General features: G+C 41.4%; 1 protein-coding gene across 8 annotated transcripts in view; it reads right to left on the reverse strand.

Moving 5' to 3' along the window:
• The window catches only part of CASK (calcium/calmodulin dependent serine protein kinase), a 450,595-nt gene that overhangs the window by 128,610 nt on the left and 301,857 nt on the right, over positions 1-20,128 (reverse strand). For all 8 annotated transcript variants that reach the window (XM_088451724.1, XM_088451721.1, XM_088451720.1 and 5 more), the window contains 2 exons: positions 17,018-17,095; positions 2,008-2,088 (listed from right to left, as the gene is read on the reverse strand). In XM_088451724.1, coding sequence (XP_088307850.1) covers positions 2,008-2,088; positions 17,018-17,095 — 159 coding nt within the window. The remainder of the gene's footprint in view (positions 1-2,007; positions 2,089-17,017; positions 17,096-20,128) is intronic.

Here is a 20,128-nt window from a genome sequence, read left to right on the forward strand (position 1 = left end):
CAGTATGTATGTGTATGTATATATATATATATATATATATACACATATATACATGCAGAGAGAGCTCCCATACACAGATGAGCGACCACTCCCCACTGTGCATAAGGGACAGTGTTAACTGTCCAAGCTATGTGCACATGCACAGCTCAAAAACAAAGCTTGACTGCCTAAAGAAACCAGAAATGGCTTACCTCCTGCGGTATTGTGTATTGGAACTGAGTAAAATGGGGGTCTGTGAGCTCGAAAAGCGTATATATATTCTAAATATCTAGAGGAGTGTACTTCTGAAGAACATCTGAATGCCGTGTATACAGTCCTTTTCAGATCACTTATTTGGAGCTAAATAAACTTCTACTTGCCTCAAGACACTAGCATCTACTTGCATCCTGTGACCAGCAGAATAGTGCAAAATGCTCTTCTGTGCAGTGACTCCAAGCCCTTTGCCAGTTACCCAGTGCAGACTAGTTTATAGTAAAGCACAAATGGAAATAGCTTACACCAATTAAAAGGTGTTGGAGCAGCTTGACCATACTAACCCAGAAATAAGCAGTTCCAGGTGCCGGTGGTAGGAGCCTGGGAGATGAGGTTCCAGGTGCCAGTGTAGGAGCCCAGTGGTTGCATAAAGTTACACACCCACAACGAAGTGAGAGGGAAACCCTAGGAATTGTGAATTAAGTCCACTGAGGTAATTTGAAAATAAGTAACCTAGACTATGTACAAAAAGACCAGTGATTGCCTGTGGCATGTGAGGTCATCTGATCACAATCATGTATGCAGAATCTCCAAGATCTGAATAAATGTGCCGATTTTCATTATTAATCACACAGTAGTTCCGTATTCTATGTATGTATAGTGCAGGGGGTACACACTATACAGAGGAGCAAACACTTATAGCCACTGTAAGCTTCAGCAGTCTGGTTTGTAATACCTTCCTTATGTGTCCAGGGTATGTCTAACAAAGAATGACACTCATTCTTGGCTATGCTAGACAGCAGCATTCTAGGACATTTATCTTACAAACCATCAAGGTACCATACTGCTGAATTCTCACATATTGAGTTTCGCTTTACAATTGTGAACTAAATAGAAGTAAAACAAGACTGGGGAATCGTAAGAAAGTAAGAAATCCCTGCTCTCAAGGTTACAATCTATTATACAAATGTGTCCTTGTTCACCTAGCCTCAATACGCCATGCAGTGTGATATGCCTGACACAAGTTGCCAGGTCCTGTGCAAATCGGGCATCTTTTTTTGCTGAAATGCGTCCAAGTTGCAATGTGATAAGTAGCAGTTTAAAAGCAATAGAGCGATTTTCAATATTATTCATTGGTAACCTATTTTTGTTGATACTTTTAAAAAAAAAGGGAAGCGGTCATATTACACCTGGAGGAGTTTAGTCCAAAGGTGGGGAGGGTGGTATACATTTTGTAGGACTGCCCATTCATGTTCCATATAAGGGGCAGGGAGCATGTATGGTTAGGAAAGCATCATCTACAGCTGGAAATTTTGCAGCTGGCTAAAATACCAAGTCAGGTAAGATGTAAAAAAAAAAATGAAAAAAATTAAAAAGTGCTGTTGCCTATAGCAACTAGATCAATTCTTTACATTTCTAAAACACCACTAGAAAACAAAGCAGCAGTTTTTATTAAATCCAAATTTCTAGTTTCTGTGGTCTGGCTACATAGTGCAAACTTTTTCTTATTTATTCAGAGTTACAATGTAATATACTAAGCAGATTTAGTAAATGCTAACTATATTAAGAATTGCATACAGCATTTAAAGAAATAAATACACAACAGAGGGTTTACTTTCTTTTTAAAACATTTGTAAAATAAGGCATTTTCAAGTCAAATTATTATTTTTTTATCTCAAATTAAAACAAAAAAGGATTTATAAGAGATGTATCATAAAAGAATGAATATAAACAGCTTCAACGCTACTAAAACTACAAGTGTTTGAAAATATGGAAATCTATTACATAAAATATAAATTCAAAGGACTTGCTTACCATGAAATGAGGTTGTGTTAGAATACGCTTCAGCTCCTTTGCATCATTATTTTCAGGGTAACATGAGATTTCTTCCAAAACCTACAATGAGCAGCAGGACAAAGGTTAGAAAAGTTACTGATTGCTGAGAGCAGGATTAGTCTTTACACATTTAGGTTCTGTGCTATCATCAATATAAAGGAAACCACATTTCCTTCCTGGTTGCCCTAATTAGGTGCATTTCATTACAAAAGATTTCCTTTAGGTCTCAGACTCTCTCTGTATTTGTAAAATAAATAATTTGAAATAAATATGTAAGATCAGTTACATAGCTTAACACTTTTATATTTGATTATTATTTAAAAGTTTAGAATAAATAAAAATGTTTTAGTTTATAAATTTGCAGCTCCCCCTACTTGCCTGTCCCACTAAACTATTGTGTTTGATGAAACTTGTTGCGGCAGGGGCCAGGTGAACAACTGCAGAAACTGCACATACTACACCTCACATTTGGGGTAACATTTAGTACACATGGACCACCATCATACAGCCACACACAAAGGAGAAATTGCTCTGGCAAAATGGGGCATAACACAACTGGTATTCACAAATAAACATTTTATATGATATTATTCAGGCATGGGAAAAGCTGTGACTAACCTGTCTAGATTTAGAAATAATTTATAGGTAAAACTTTCTACAGATTTGCCTACAGAATACTCTACAGAGCTATAATAATCTCTAACTTTTTAACAGGCAGAGTTACAAACAGTCCCTGATGTTAAAGTTGCCCGTGCAGTGAATGGGTCAGCCGCATAGTACACTTACTGCTAGTATGCACTTTTTAATTATCAAAAGAGCAAACAAATGTAAAAAATTTTAAACAAATGTGGTTTATGTTTGAAAACCACATCCAACTGAAGATGGCTTTAAAATAGATGTACAAAGCCACAGGTTCATACATCCCATTTCATGCCCTTCAATAGATTTAAAACATTCTGGGGGAGATGTACTAAAGCCTTGGTGAGTGATAATGTGGAGAGTGATAAAGTAACAACCAATCGGCTCCTGTCACTCTACAGGCTGTTTGAAAAAATGGCAGTTAGGAGCGGATTGGTTGGTACATCTCCCCCCCAGTGTGTTCATTTTTTAAATGATATCCAATCACAGGCATAAAACAATGCATTCAGAATTGTATTCTTATGAGCAGCTGCAGGAGTAATTACTTTAGATCTGTGGTTCCAAACATATTGCAGTAACATATGATGATTATTTTCTTGGATATTGAATTTAATTAGACAGTTTATTGAAAGAAAATGATTCGGGTTTATTAACATTTCAGCTTCAACATACATGAAGAGTGAAGACTTTGGGGTAAATTTACTAAAGTGAGAGTTTTTAGAAGTGGATATGTTGCCCATAGCAGCCAGATTCTAGCTATTATCTTCTAGATGGTGAAAGTTAAATGTTAAGTAGAATCTGATTGGTTGCTATGGGCAACAATTCCACTTCTGAAAATGCTCACTTTAGTAAATATACCCCTTTGTATTTAGTTTTCAAACAATGCAAAGAAGGACAAAGCATGTATGTGGTAAGGATAATCACTAAAGAAAAACAAAAAAAACAAAAGATGAATTAAAAAAGAATTTCCTTATAAACAAAACTATTTATTAAAAAACAGACAATTAAATACAAAATAAATCTAATTAATAGTAAAGAGAACAACATTGGCTGAGCTTATTCAACTACGTAGAAACTCCAACAATGAATCAAACATTTAAATCACCAATTAAAAGGACTTTCCAATTAGGAACTACAGAAGTCCATCAGAGGGAGGCTTTTCTCCAGACAGTAATATAAAGCTGAATGATGATCTTGATATGGACAATAAAAATCCTGCATGAAGGTTAAATATTCAGAAAAAACAATGGTGGAGTAAGAGAGAGCAACGATAATAATAGATATAAAATTTGCATGGCCATTCTTACACGCTCCGTGCTATGAGATGCAGGTTTCAAGCCATGACAGAAGCACGTTCTTTGCTCAGTGTTATTGAAATGGCACAATCACAGCAACCAAGTTATCTAAAAAGTGCTGGTTTCCAACTCAATTCAGCTTTAAATTGCTGAGACAATATAAGCTCAGAAACAGATGCAGGCTTTTAGCTCTGTTCCCTGACAATCAGGGCACTCTGCTACGTATTAATGTAAATGCTGTAACTCTCTGCTGTACATTGTCATTCATTACTTTGATTTCTCCCCCCAGAATGATTTCTTAACCTCTAATGCAGCATCTCATCACTATAGCTTGAAATTTATATGTAAAACAATAATAATAACTACTTCAGGTACAATCGACCAAAGTTAAAACCACGTGTAGCAAGTCGCAACGTTTGGGGTCTGAGAACAATGCATCAGGCAATGTATTCATATCAGTGCTTGCAGGGCTATTTACTTTGGAAATGTGGGATCCCCTATGATCCTGTCCGTTGGGGGAAGGGCAAATGCTACAATAAAAATTTTTTTGTGGATTTTTGTTTAATTAAATAACATTCTTACTCCCCCAACATTCCAAATTTCATAAGAGAAATGTCTAAATAATACACTAATGTACCATTTGATAGGAGAAAAGTCATCCATAATAAATTTAAATTCAATTAAAATAAGAGTTATGGTATAACATACCTTCGTTAACTCTTTTTCTTCAAGGTCCATAGGGTCCACAGCTAATACGTTGGGGTATATGACCCAGACACCAAACAGTTAAACGAGCTCGCAGCTCCCAGGATGCACTGGGTCCTCCCCACATATACCCCGCCCTGGGCCACAGGTAGCCAGTTCGTTACCAAGCCCAAGCAGGCGAAGAAAAAAAAGATAAGAAGGAAGAACCCATGTTCTCTAGACCACTCTCTCACAGAGGAGGGAAATTATAGAAATACCCCAAACCACAGGTGCGTTAGGGTGGGTGTCCTGTGAACCCCATGGACCTCGAAGAAAGTTAACGAAGGTATGTTATACCATAATTCTTATTTTCTTCTTCGGGCTCCACAGCCAATACGTTGGGGATATCCCAAAGCAATAACCTCTAGGGGCGGGGACGCTCCTGTGTTTCGGAAGGAGCCCGAAGGAGGCATCCTGAGAGGCAAAAGTGTCAAACTTGACAAAAATATGGACGGAAGACCATGTGGCTGCCTTGCACAACTATTCAGCAGAGGCGCCCCAGCGAGCCTCCGCCGAAGGTCTCACTGACCATGTGGAATGTGCCGTTACCACCAGACTAGCCTGTGTGTAAGCCTGAGAAATTGTCATACGAATCCATCTGGCCAGAGACTGCTTATCTGCTGGCCAACCACGCTTATGACAGCCATACAGTACAAAATAGGAATCAGACTTCCTCATGCTGTTGGTCCAATCCACATAATCACGCAGCGCACGGACAACATTCAAGGAAGCCTCACCTATCGAGAGGCTTGTAGTCTGAAAAGCTGGGACCACAATTTCTTCATTCATATGGAACAGAGATACCACTCTTGGAAGGTATCCCGCCCTAGTACGAAGTACCGCTCTATCCCAATGAATTATTAAAACGGGAGAGCGGAAGGAAAGCGCTGCCAGATCAGAGACCCTACGAGCAGAAGCCAATAGCCAGGAGAAACTGTCTTCGCTATCAACCACCTTAGGTCTACTGATTGCAGGCTCCTTTATTCGAACCCCTGAAAAGTCCCACAAGCTATCGGGGGGACAAAGGGAGGCTGAACCATCGGAACACCCTGAAAAAAATGTTCTAACGTCAGGCCATGGCGTGATCCTTTGCCAAACCAACTGAAGGTGCAGAAGCCTGAACTCTCGGGGTGGCCAGATGGAGACCCCAGTCTAAACCAGCCTGATGAACACACTCGAGAAACCCTAACACCTTAGTGTCACATTTTTTCCCAGTTCACACCGCTGAACCTATGAGTGCCAAGTTTTGTAATAAATGCAGCCAGAGGTAGGTTTCTGTGTCCTCTGAATTACAGAATTGGAAAATCCTTTCCCTTTAAGACGGAGGTCTGAGAGCCATACCATCCAAGACAGACGAGGAAGGTCTGGATACAGGAAGGGAACCTGTATTAACAGGTCCGACCATGGCAGAAGAATCCGCGGAGTGTCTATGGAGAAACTCTGTAGGTTGGTGAACCAACGGCGTCCGGGCCAAGCAGGAGTTATCAGTATCACTGTTGCACTCTCCTGTTAACCCTTAGAAGAAGGGACAGTGGAAAAAGCAAATACGCCAGTTTGAAGTTCCACTCTACTGCCAGAGCGTCCACAAACTCTGCTGCAGGATCCCAGGTTCTACCCGTACGTGGGGACCCTGTGGTTGTGATTCCAGGTCATGAGGTCTACCTCTGGAAGACCCCAACCATCCACAAGGCTCTGAAATACCTGTGGATAACGAGCCCACACTCTCTGGCGCGTATATCCTGCCGGCTTAGAAAGTCCACTTCCATATTGAGGACTCCTGGTATGAACACATCCGATCTCGCTGGAAAATGACATTCTGCCCAAACAGAATGTTTGCCACTTTCGCCATGGCAGCCTGGCTCCACGTGACTCCCTGATGGATGAGGTAGTCTACTTTCTGGAGTTTGAATACTGGAGCCTTTCCACATCATTTTATGTTTAGCACAGCTTTGACCCCTCTGATCAGGGAGGAGACGTACTGTTGGAAGACTGTCTTCCTCTCCTGAGAGTGACTCTTAGGGGGGAGACCTAAACACCAGAAGATGTACCAGAATCGGAGGGCCGGACGGCGTACGAGACCGACCGCCTTCTGGTTTTTGGCTGTACTGGCCTAGCTGCTTGCCGTAGTTGCTGGAAAGCTGCTGAGGACGAAGCCACATTCTGACCCGAGTGAGCACACGTCCCTCCAGGACGGATGCATAGGTGGCCTAAACATGGTAGGTTGTAGCTGAAGGTACCCCATTATCAGGGCCGGCGTAGGCGCCGCCAACCTGTCTGCAACCTGCGCCATGATCTGGTAGATTTGACTAATGTGGTGACTAAAACAGTGACCACAAAATCCCACTTGTATTAAATCCTGTGAGGACACCCCTATCGCCCCTCTCTGTGGCCTGGCCTGCATGAGGGGCCGACACCATGTCCATCCATGATGGAAACATAGAGGGCATAACCACAGGGGGCTGCTACTGCAGGTCATACATGACACCAGCCCAGAGGCTCCAGCCACCTGTCTTTCTGTTTCATTGGACTTACAAAGTTATCCAATGTCTGAGTATCAATGTGACCATCGTTTCATACCCAATATATCCTCACACATCTTTGTAGAGGGTTAAACGAGGATAAACAGCAGTGATAGGTTATGCTGCAAGGCAGCATAGCACGGCAGATTTCATAAGTCACATGCTATGCACACAGATATATAATTCGATATATACATCCCATGTACATACACACTAAGCTCACTAGTCAACTACCAAACACCAGGCAGGAGCTAGAGCTCTGTATGACCTGATCACTGCAGGGACTGCCCCAACCTCCTGAGCACACAGCCACCTAAAGCCCGCGGGAGTGCTCCCTGGCTTACTCAAATAGAGGGAGGTTCTCTTCCCTTTTACACACACACACTATATATATATATATATATATATATATATATATATATATATATATGTATGTATGTATGTATGTATGTGTAATAAGTTCTTAGTCAACTACAAACAGCCCACAAGGCTAAGTAGGACATCAAGCTCTGTACACCTGGCCATCCAAGGAGAGATATACAGGGAGATGAACCAAGCCTCCTGAGAATATTTGCAAGTAACCCACAACAAGTGTAGGGTTAAAAAAATACCAAGTGACCACTTTCACAAAAAACATATGTGAAGCACTCTAACCCCTAAACTGCAGTTTAGGAAGAAAAAAGTCAAATAGGTACTGAATCACAAGCAACAAAGTTGGTAGGATTCCAGTGTTATACACTTTGCCAGTAACAAGGCATACCAAGTTCTGATTACACATGTGATTTTGTTTCACCCCAACTACCCACACACCTGTATTAGAAGGTTATAGGGAGAAAACAGCAGTGATAGGTTATAAACTGACAGTTATACAGACATAAAAGGCAGTACCACACACAGCAATTCAAATCACATGCATAAACACCCATGTGGGCATATGCAATCTTAAGCTCTTGTCACTACGAACACCTCTAGGTTTAGTAGGATAGAGAGCACTGTACAACCACCGTAGGAGAGGTATACAGGGAGACTGATCCAGCCTTCTAAGTGTGCAGCGCCTGAGAGCACCTGAAAGTGTTCTATGGTTGATTCATCTGCAGCTGAGCTTCCCTAATTAGGAGAGAGGGGGGATGAGCAGCCCAGCTTACACCAGTACATGTGAAATACAAGTTAGCCCCTATAGCCTGCAGCTGGGGGCCAATTGGAGCACTTCCTTTACAAAGCAACAGTGTATAATGTGCTCACCTTCACACATATGTAGTAAATGCGAAGTACCGTTATAACTGACAGTCTTTCCAGAAAACAAATGAAGCATAACTCAGCAAAACTTAATGGATTCAAGCAATATATTTGCCATAGGCTCTTAATCAACTACAAAAGCACACCAGCTTAGTAGGATATTGAGCTCTGTACAACCTGGCCACTAAGCAGAGGTATTTTGGTCCATAATCTGGGAAAAGGAAACCCAAGGGAGTTCCTGTCCAGAAGCTGGAAGGTTTGCCTGATGTGGTCTCCTACACAGTGACCACATATTCAGATTTGTATGAAAACCTGTGGGGGACCCCGCTTTGCAGGCCATACAACCAGCACAGGGGCTTCTGCCACCTGTCTTTCAGACTCTATAGACATAAAAATGACAAGTTCTGAGTACACATGTGATTTTGTTTCACCCCAACACACCTGCACTGTATTAGAGGGTTATAGGGAGAAAATAGCAGTGATAGGTTACAAAACTGACAGTTATTCAGGCATAAAAGGCAGTACACAGCAAATTCAAATCACATGCATTTTAAGCTCTTGTCACTACAAACGTCCCTAGGCTTAGTAGGATAGAGAGCACTGTAAAACCACCTTAGGAGAGGTATACAGGGAGACTGATCCAGCCTTCTGAGTGTGCAGCGACTGAGAGCACCTGAAAGTGTTCTGAGGCGGACTCATATGGGGAAGCTGGGAAGAGCAATCCATCTAGCTGGGCCAGCGTGTGGATCGGGGGAGGGGCCGCCGGGGAAAGCGAACCTTCCCTGTGCTGCCTGGACCCACCCGGCAAACTGACATGGCGCCACTAACTAACCCCCGGCTGTCAGAACATCTGTCACGTCCCGGTGGTCTAGTGTGGGAGACACCCTGTTCTGCCTCCTCACTGCAGCGTGTCCACGGCCAGCCTCCACCGCCGGTGGTCCTGCCGTCAGCGGCCACCGATCCCATCTCTTACTTGCATCGCCTTATCCCGATTGCAGTCCAGGGCCCTGTGCCCCTACCGAAATCACTGGCTCGTCACCAGTGTTGTGGCGCCGAAGGGGGTAGATGTAGCAGGCGACCGGTGCATCTCCCATCAGACGCTAGGCTGCTTCTCAGTCAGTGCGGGCCGCCCGCCCAGATGGAGAGTAAAACTTTTTTTTTTACTCGTCTGCGGGACTGCTCCTGCAGTCCCACTGTCTATGTGGTGTATCACACCAAACGGGAAGAACTGGCTACCTATTGCCGGGGTATATGTGGGGAGGACCCAGTGCATACTGGGAGCTGAGAGCTCGTTTAACTGTTTGGTGTCTGGATCATATACCCCAACGTATTGGCTGTGGACCCCATGGACCCCGAAGAAGAAATAACAAATAATCCACAAGGAGGGGCTGTAAGGCTGGGTACAGACTATACAATACGTCGTTCAATCAGCTGACGAACGACATATCGCATAGTGCAACGGCGGGTGTGTACAGAAGTTCGGTTTGAACAACATTGTTCACAGACATCGCATAATGCCTGTAGCACAGCCGATGCAGAAATATATTGCAGATATATCAGCACATCTGGCTGTGTGTACGGGCAGCTGGCCAACTGCTCATACACTGGCTGCAGTGACCTCCGGTGAATGACATCCACTGTGATGTCAGTGGAGACACATCGAGCAGCAGATTGGTAAAGGTGTATCAGCTTACCAATTGTCTACTTGGTCTGCAGGTCTCTTGGTCGGTGCATGTGTCGCCCAGGTGTGCACCAAGCATAAGTTTATAAACCAATATTACTATTATTAAGGCATAATAAAATGCAAATGTATGAAACACATCTGACTATGTAAATACAAACACATCCATGGCCAAAAGTTGAGAATGACACAAGTATTAGTTTTCACAAAGTTTGCTGCTTCAGTTTTTATGATGGCAATTTCCATATACTCCAGAATGTCATGAAGAGTGATCAGATGAATTTCAAGTAATTGCAAAGTCCCTCTTTGCTAAGACAATTAACTTAATCCCAAAAACATTTCCACTGCCTTTCAGCCCTGCCACAAAAGGACCAGGTGACATGTCAGTTATTCTCTCGTTAACACAGGTGAAAGTGTTGACGAGGACAAGGCTGGAGGTCATGAGTCATGGCTGATTGAATTAGCACAACAGACTGGAAGCTTTAAAAGGATGGTGGAGCTTGTAATCATTGTTCTTCCTCTGTCAACCATGGTCACCTGCAAGGAAACACGTGCAGTCATCATTGCTTTGCACAAAAAGGGCTTCACAGGCAAGGATATTGCTGCTAGTAAGATTGCACCTACTGTAAATCTACCATTTATCGGATCATCAAGAACTTCAAGGAGAGAGGTTCAATAGTTGTGAAGAAGGCTTCAGGGCGCCAAGAATGTCCAGCAAGTGACAGGACAGTCTCCTAAAGTTGATTCAGCTGCGGGATCAGGGCACCACCAGTGCAGAGCTTGCTCAGGAATGGCAGCAGGCAGGTGTGAGTGCATCTTCACGCACAGGTAGGCGAAGACTTTTGGAGGATGGCCTGGTGTCAAGTAGGTCAGCAAAGAAGGCACTTCTCTCCAGGAAAAACATCAGGGACAGACTGATATTCTGCAAAAGGTAAAGGGATTGGACTGCTGAGGACTGGGGTAAAGTTATTTTCTCTGATAAATCTCCTTTCAGATTGTTTGGGGCATCTGGAAAAACGCTTGTCCGGAGAAGAAAAGGTGAGCGCTACCATCAGTCCTGTATCATGCCAACAGTAAAGCATCCTGAGACCATTCATGTGTGTGGTTGCTTCTCAACCAAGGGAGTGGGCTCACTCAAAATTTTGCCTAAGAACACATACATGAATAAAGAATGGTGCCAAAACATCATCCAAGAGCAACTTCTCCCAACTATCCAAGAACAGTTTGGTGACGAACAATGTCTTTTCCAGCATGATGGAGCACCTTGCCATAAGGCAAAAGTGACAACAAAGTGGCTTGGGGAACAAAACATCAAAATTTTGGGTAGATGGCTAGGAAAGCTCCCCAGACCTTAATCCCATTGAGAATTTGTGGTCAATCCTCAAGAGGTCTGTGGACAAATAAAAACCCACAAATTCTGACAAACTCCAAGCATTGTTTAGGCAAGAATGGGCGGCCATCAGTCAGTATGTGGCAAAGTTGATTGACAGCATGCCAGGATGAATTGCAGAGGTCTTGAAAAACAAAGGTCAACACTGCAAATATTGACTCTTTGCATAAACTTAATGTAATTGTCAATAAAAGCGTTTGACACCTATGAAATGCTTGTAATTTTACTTCAGTATACCATGTAACATCTGACAAAAAGGTCTAAAAACACTGAAGCAGCAAACTTGTGAAAACCAATACTTGTCATTCTCAAAACTTTTGGCCATGGCTGTACATTACAGCAAAATCCCATGTCTAAGTCAAATAGACAAGGTATTTTAAAAAACAATGTGGCACAGCTATAAATGTGTTATTTCTATTTATCACATGGGGGTAAATGTAATAGCCTGCGAATTGTAGCCACTTTAAAACTTCGAACGGACTCGTTGGGATCTTGCCAATGAATGCAAATTGCAGGCTATTACATTTACCCCATGTCCCTATAAGGAACTAGTCTTTAGTGGTAGAGGGTTCGCAAAATAATCGCTACAGAAAACAGGGGACCCACTTTTTAAATCTCATCGGGTCCTGCAGACTGCACTGGCAAATCCCAGCGCGACTGTGTCTCCCTGCCCAATCCCGGCGCGGCGGCATCTCCCCAGCCAATCACGGCGCAGACTTTACTCGGCCAATCACGGCGCAGACTCTCCCCGGGCCAACCATTTGACTATAATGAAACTGTAGAGGGCACTCATCACCAAGACAACATATATGGTTAAAATTGCTGTTTTGGTCCAGCGCAGTGGATTTTTGTCAGGACACCGACATCAGGCTATCGTTCCAGGTATATATACCATAAACAATCGATTACAGCTGCTATTACTATCTTACTTACTAACAGCTGCTTTTAGATGCCACTTGATGGACTACTGGTTAGCGTGACCACACAAAGTGCATCATCATGCAGGGCAACAGCGTGCACTCCACCTTGGAGTGTATTTAATAGAGGTGTTGGGTATTACATATCACATTATGGGGACCTCTAGCTTCCATGTTTTTCACCTTGAAATGCAAGGTACAGAAGAAATAAAGGACCAAAAGTACTCAAATTTCACTCTAACAAACTACAATTTGCATGTTATATAATATAGGCTAGATAGTTCGACAAAAAATTACAGTAGGGCCCTAGTTTAAATTTATTGATGATACTTTACCCTTAAGGATTACATAGGACAATGACACGATGACAATACATACAGGAATGACACTACATAAAAACAATAATACACAAAAAAGGCACAAAAAAAAAAAAAATAGATGAGTAGGATAATATTAAGGCCACTAGTTCATATAAAAACACTGCCCCTAGTACTGCCTGCCCCTAACTCGCTCCATGCCCCCCAGTACTGTGCCAGCCGCTATCTAACCTTGCCCTCCTCCCTACCCAAAGCACTGCCTGCCCCTAGCCCCCCTCCTTGCCCCCCCCCCAGCACTGACAAAACTGCTGTCTGCCCTCACCCCCATAATATGTGATTGGACCCAGAAACAGTGGATTAGGACCCCAATTTTTTAAAATGAGGGGTCCCCAGGACCCACAATTTTTTTCGCTCACCGCGATCACTGGTGGTATACACTATGTCAAGCATTGACCGTACCACTAAGTCACTGGAGCCAACTATTCAGGTGCTACACGACTCCCTTGTAATAGCCCTTGATTATTCTCACTTATTGCATATGCGCCTGTGCCTATACTTCACCAGTATGAGATGCTTGCACTTTGAAGAATGCCTCTGAGCCATTATTGCAAGCAATAAGATACTGTACTGTAAGCTGTTAGAGGATATGTCAGCATTTAGCGATTACAAGTCTCATCATGAAAACATCTAAATTTATTAAATACTGCGTGTGCAACATATTAGCATACTATTAGTATTCTTCAATAACTCTATCCTCAATGGAACATTTGTTCTTTTACATATGCGCTTTTATCAAAAGCGACATCTAGTGGACGTAAACCAGTATTACACTCTTCGGCGTCTCAGTACACTATGCTGTGGCTAAATACGTTATAATGCATCTTGGTTGCATGCATATGACACGTGAATAGCTATTCATGCTGCATGCCGTATGGACCCTAGACGAGCAAGGACACATCTGTATGTGCTGTCTGTGAGCATTTCTTGGAAATTGTGTAGTTAAAAGAATATGTAACCTGCTATGTGAAATAGATAGGTTAAACAGGATTGTTGGTATTTATTGTGAAATGAGGTGTATAATTGTACCTAGTGTCATAATTAGCTACTGTAATGGAGCATACACACGGTCAGATTTGTCAGATCTGTCAGATGAACGATTTTACCAAAGATTTGAACGATTTTTGACTGCATTAAAATGAATGGAATCGTCCAAGTCTGACTGCAAACACATCAGATGTCAGATATCGTTATCTGACCATCGGGAACGCGCATCAAATCATTCATCTGACAGATCTCACAGATGGCAGATTTTCCTTCAGATATGAACGATTTTTTAAATCGTTATTGTTCAGATCTGAAGAAAAATCTGACCGTGTGTATGCGCCATTAGTTTTGTAAATGTGTGGTATTTTAAACAGTCATGGTTAGAATTGAATTGTGGGTATTTGTGTCTAACAGAAATGTGATACAGTGTTAATTTCAGCTCTAAAGTGTATACATTGTTTTTGTGTTTCCTTGGTGATTTTGAATTAGTTAGCGGAGTATTGTTGAGCTTTAATGGTTTTATGACACTTTACTAGTTCCAATATAGTCTATACTGGGATTGTGGGCAATTTAATAAAAACGGTGCATCTCTTTGAATATACAGTATTTATAAAGTTTTGTAGTAATTAGAGATTGTTACATGGTGTTTGTGTGGCATCTTAACTGCTCTCAAAATGGTGGGTTTCTCCTTCCCTCCTATAAGCCATGTGCTCGAAACAGTTGTTATATGAGGTTGCTGTGATGTATTTAACATGGGGTAAAATGTGTTTGAAAATGGTTGCATTATAATAGCATAGCAATAAAAGCTAGATTATATATTAGTTTGATGAATCAGAGATCGGAAACCTGGGGCACTCAAGCTGCTGTGGAACTAAACCTGCCATAGTTTTGCTGTTAGGGCATGTTAAAACATTGGCAGTGTATACTGGGATGTGGAATTCTACAGCAGCTGGAGTGCCACAAGTTGCCTACGCCTGTGATCAAGTATACTTTGAGGACAATTATAATCATAAGTATAATTCAGATTAGGGTTGTATATTATAACAAATATTAGTTGATAGTATTTTGGTTTTCCAAGATGGATGCCGTGTGGCCTACACAAAAGGCAGCATGCAGACCCATCTCCTCTGCCCCTCCCCTTTCTTCAGAATACAGATATAAAAGCAGTAATGCTGTGGGTAGTATAACATTTGTGATAAGAAAATATTAATTTCCATTGAGACTGTAGTAATATCATACCTGCCGACTTTCTGGCTGCTCCTTCCGGGAGGGAGCAGCCAGACCGGCAGCACGGGGGGGCGTGGCCGGTACAAGGGGGAGTTGCCGGGCGGGTGACATAACTTGAAGGCGTGGTGGGGGTGGGGTCACGCGATCGCGTCAGTTTGGCCCCGCCCCCGCTATGCAATGCCGATAAAATAGGCATTGTGTAGCAGGGGCGGGGCCAAAATGACGTGAATCGTGTCACCGCCCCCCCCCGCTGCTGGGGTTGAAGGGGCCATTGCAGGGGGGATAGGAGGGGTGGGCGGCAGCCAGGAGAACTGCATGCCTTCCCGGGAGGTCGGGAGCGGCACCCGATTTTCGTGAGGCTCCCGACCAAATCGGGAGGGTAGGCAAGTATGAGTAATACATAGCATGATAGTAGTATAGATGTGACAAACTTTTTGGTGTTATATTTATGATAAGGTAGCTATTGATTAATACAGAAGAAACAGCATGGTATGCAGATCCGTATAGCCAAATGCACCCGCACACCCCCTTGCAAAAACTAAACTCTCACCAAAATGTGTTTATCTTTCTATATTTCTCAACACATATACACGCATATAAAGGGGCACATCCACTAGACGATCTACTCCCTATCCAATCTCTAAACGATTTTCCCTTGAAATTTTATCTTTCAGTCTGAACGATTTGCAAACAATCTTTAATAGAGCAAGTGAAATTGATCTGCATGTTCAGTCGACTGACGAGACGATCAAACGACCAGCGGGAGCGAGCATAGTTGATCGTTAACGACCAAACACTGCACGATTTATAAACGATTTTTAAACGATGACGACGTCGTTATCGTTCAATCGCCTGCTAAAATCGTGTAGTGGATGCCCCCCTTAACATATAGAATTATAATATTTAATGTGCTAATACCATGTTTTCTATTATATGTGAACATTATTGAATATTTATTGTTAAAAGAATAAACACTTTCAATGAATCTACATCATGAATGCAATATTTCTTGAATATAATTGTCCTTACATTATATGGAGGAAAAATCTTCTTGGAACTTCCTAGTTAGTGCCAGCAATTAGCAACCTATAACACAGTCTACAATCTATTACTTATTATTGTGTGAAACTGCCTATACTTTAATGTTTTTTAGCTTCAATAAATTGGACGCATTTGGTGTTCTCTCATTTTTTGGCCCTGGTGTATTGCTTGCTTATGTTTCTGTGATATTAGAAAAACCTAAATGCATAAAGTTAGTTACAGATGTGTTCTTGCTCATCCAGCCTCAATATGCCACTTAGCGCGATATGTCTGGCGTGAGCCGCCAGGTCGCCGTGTAACTAAACTAGCATCGGACGTCTTTATTCTGCTGTGGGGATTCCAGCACCGATCTTGTGTGCACTGGCACCCCAACAGCCGAGATGGTAACTACGTCTCTTTACTTTTATGTCTAATTAAATATTTTAAATCAACATTATTATTACATTAATATACATTGTACCTTTTTAATTAATTTGCAGTTATAATGCCTCAGGCATTATTTAGTTACACAGTTAATGATAATTAGATTGACTTCAGAAAACTCCTGCTTTTCTTAATCACTAATTTTGTTTGTTAGACTGATTTAGTTAAGGAGAGACAGAATAAGTAAATGTCACTTGTGAAGGTATCGCAGTAAATTGTAATATATTAAGCACCTTATCAGGAACAATACATGTCTATATATTTGCATCCAACCAAATCGAAGTCAAATTCCAGATAAATAATAGAGCTCTCATTATGGATGATTTGTGCTATAAGAAACACTTTGACGGGGTGACTAATTGTCAAGGAGAGCGTTTCTCTTTTGAATAAATCGATTTTCCAGCATCTACTAAGTTCTCAGCATTTACTCAACATTCTCAATATACATAAATCAAGAGCTGAACCAATCATTCTTTGAGGATGAAAGCAGAACAGTAAAAGAAAAAAGTGGATTACCTCTTTGGCTCGCTGTACAGCATCACTTGGTGGATTCCTGATTTGTGGCGAAGACTTCGTATTGATTTTGTCATAAAGCTAAAATCAAATGACAAAAATATTACAATCAAGCCCTGTGCAGTGTTTAAACATGATTAAACAGAGTGTCCCCAGTTTTTATCTTATTAATTCAGAAGATTCAATCCTTTCAAGTAAAATTATTTAGGACTTGCTACCATTTGGTTACTAGCGCAGTAAAAGACCAGGGAAAATATAAGTGTTTTCAAATGCAGAAGACTTTGAGAAAGTTTCCTGCTGTAATAGCTGTCTCGTGGAAGTGATGAAAATCCCTAATTAAGCTTTGGCAACCGGAAAGGAATGTGGATATGCAAGATTAAGCTTCAACAGCTTTCACTATTACCATTTATGAACTAAAACTACTGAATATATTTTTCATATGGATGGTTTAATTCTAGAAACTGCACTTAGAATCAGTACTAAAACATTGAACATTGAGCACTGCCATCAATGCATTTCATAGTCCATATAAAGCAAGTGCTGCATACTATATAGTACACAGCAGTGTTGGACTGGAGCATGAAGGGCCCACCTGGGAATGCAGTGGTAGGGGCCGAAGCTTTGGGGTGTGATCAGTTACTACAGGAGATGAGGCCAGTCCCCACAGAGACATTAGAAAGCATGTAACTAACCCTCTAATAGAGTAACCATATATAATTCAAGTGCAGTGTCTGGAACCTGACATTAGAGCAAGTGGTGGGGCCTTCAGGCAGTGGGGCCCACCAGAATTTTTCCCCTGTACCCCTGTGGGCCAGGTCGACCCTGGTAGACAGGACATACTAGACTATACCATACTTTCCCGGTCTGCTCTCAAGAAGATCTAAATAGGCTTGGTGCTTTTCTGCGATACCCAGAATAATGTTGCTGGGGGCAGTGTCACTGACACAATTCATAATGAATCACGTCCACATGTACCACATTACTTTACTGGTGTGAGAGGTTTGCCTGCTTTCCCATGAGCATTCCCTCAAATTAGCGATTCTCTGGAAATTCTGAGAGAGTGGGCACGTATGATCTGTATAAACTATCCTGAATATTTGTAAAAGCAAAGAGTTTTGAGGTACTTCATTAAGAAAACTTGATTGTAATAAAGGATTAGCGTTCCATTACTATAGATATTGGAAATCATCTCGGAAACCCATGACCTGTATAAAAGAATAGCAGATAGATGAGGCGGCATTAGAGGACTTAATCCATTTTAATGGTAAATAGTAACCAGTTACTATTTACCATTAAAATGAATTAAGTCCTCTAGTGCCGCCTCATCTATCTGCTGTATACTATATATATATATATATATATATATATACACACATACACAGCGGGGATAGTGCGGCACTCAAGGCATAAAAAAGAATTCCAACTCCAGGCAAAGATGTGTCAACGTTTCAGTTTATAACAACTGTCATCAGGATACAAATAACATGAATAAGAACATACCTTATATACACCTCCTAATAAGTGACTAAACCTCCGGAGCTCGGGCCTGCCCACTCGGCCGCCGGCTATTGATGATGACGTCATCACGCTAAAGGCGTGACCGCGTCATGCTCATCACTATAGAAAGACATGTGAATAACTATAGCCAAAGCTGCGGGACTGCTGACCCGACCGCCGGCCATTGATGATGACTTTGTCGCGCTGTATGCGCGATCGTGTCATATCCATCACCATAGAAACACGTAACAATAACAATCATAAAAATATAAAACACAATGCAGCATAGTTAGACATATTAACACAATATGCTGATGACAGTTGTTATAAACTGAAACGTTGACACATCTTTGCCTGGACTTGGAATTCTTTTTTATGCCTTGAGTGCCGCACTATCCCCGCTGTGTATCTACCTTTATGTGAGGGCACCGGCAGAAGCTGACACGTGTGTACTGTGAGTGCCATTCTATATTTACTATATATATATATATATTATATATATACACACATATACACACACACACACACACACACACACACACACACAAAAAGCACTAATCCACGGCACTCACCATTCCTAGTTTTGGGGTGCAACATGGTATGTGACCACATTGTTCAAATAGAGATCACAGGGGCTCTGCACTCACCATAATAACTAATTTTTATATATATATATATATATATATATATATATATACACATTATATATATATATATATATATATATATACACACACACACTAGATGGGTCTTTAATAAATTCATAATGTTTTTGTCACTGTCTTGTAATATAAACAATTATGAATTTAGACACAGTTATATATATATATATAACAACTCATGACAACTGTTTTAAATCAACCTTCAATTTATAATCAGTGCATATCCCATTTTTCATTCAACTGGAATTAAACAAACAAAACCATGATACACCTGGCATATTATAACATTTAATGTAGTTTCTTATCTAGCAATAATTTTACACTGTACAAGAGAATCATAAAAACTCTGCTTACAAGAGAAATAACCGTTAAGGCACACAAGTATTCCTCTCATGTAAATGCAGAAATGTAAGTACATTTAAAATTACATTTGCTCAGTAAGTTAAAGTAAAAACATAAATGTGATTGTCACTTACAGCACAGCTTCATGGCTGAGACACTAAGTTCTACAGCTACCTCATTACTTGGCTGGAAAGCACTTCATAAAGCAGCCAGTAGATCATTTATCACATCACAGGACATTTATTTTTAGGCCTGAGTTAATGCAATGCAAAGCAACTTGAGGTTAAGAGTCTGATTCAGAGATAGACAGTGCTGATGCACAAGCAAGCAGCCAATGTTTTTAGTCTGCGCATGTGTCTGAGTCACAGGGCACGTGCAACCCGACAGCAGCTAGTCAATTATTTGCAGATTGGGCGCAACTGCATGAGTTCTGCTCGCAGCTTCCTGAGGTGGTGAGCAGAAATCTGCAAAAAGTCAGGTGCATGAATGAAAAAACTAATTGAAGTCTATTTGAGAAAAAAAAGCAGCAATACTAGGAAATGCTATCTGATAGCAGAATGCCTTGCATAAGTATACATCAAAAATGTAGCCATTGTTGAAAGATATATCTTGA

Source organism: Taudactylus pleione, unplaced genomic scaffold (genome assembly GCF_031769625.1).
Source record: "Taudactylus pleione unplaced genomic scaffold, aTauple2 ptg000026l, whole genome shotgun sequence".
Classification (NCBI taxonomy): domain Eukaryota; kingdom Metazoa; phylum Chordata; class Amphibia; order Anura; family Myobatrachidae; genus Taudactylus; species Taudactylus pleione.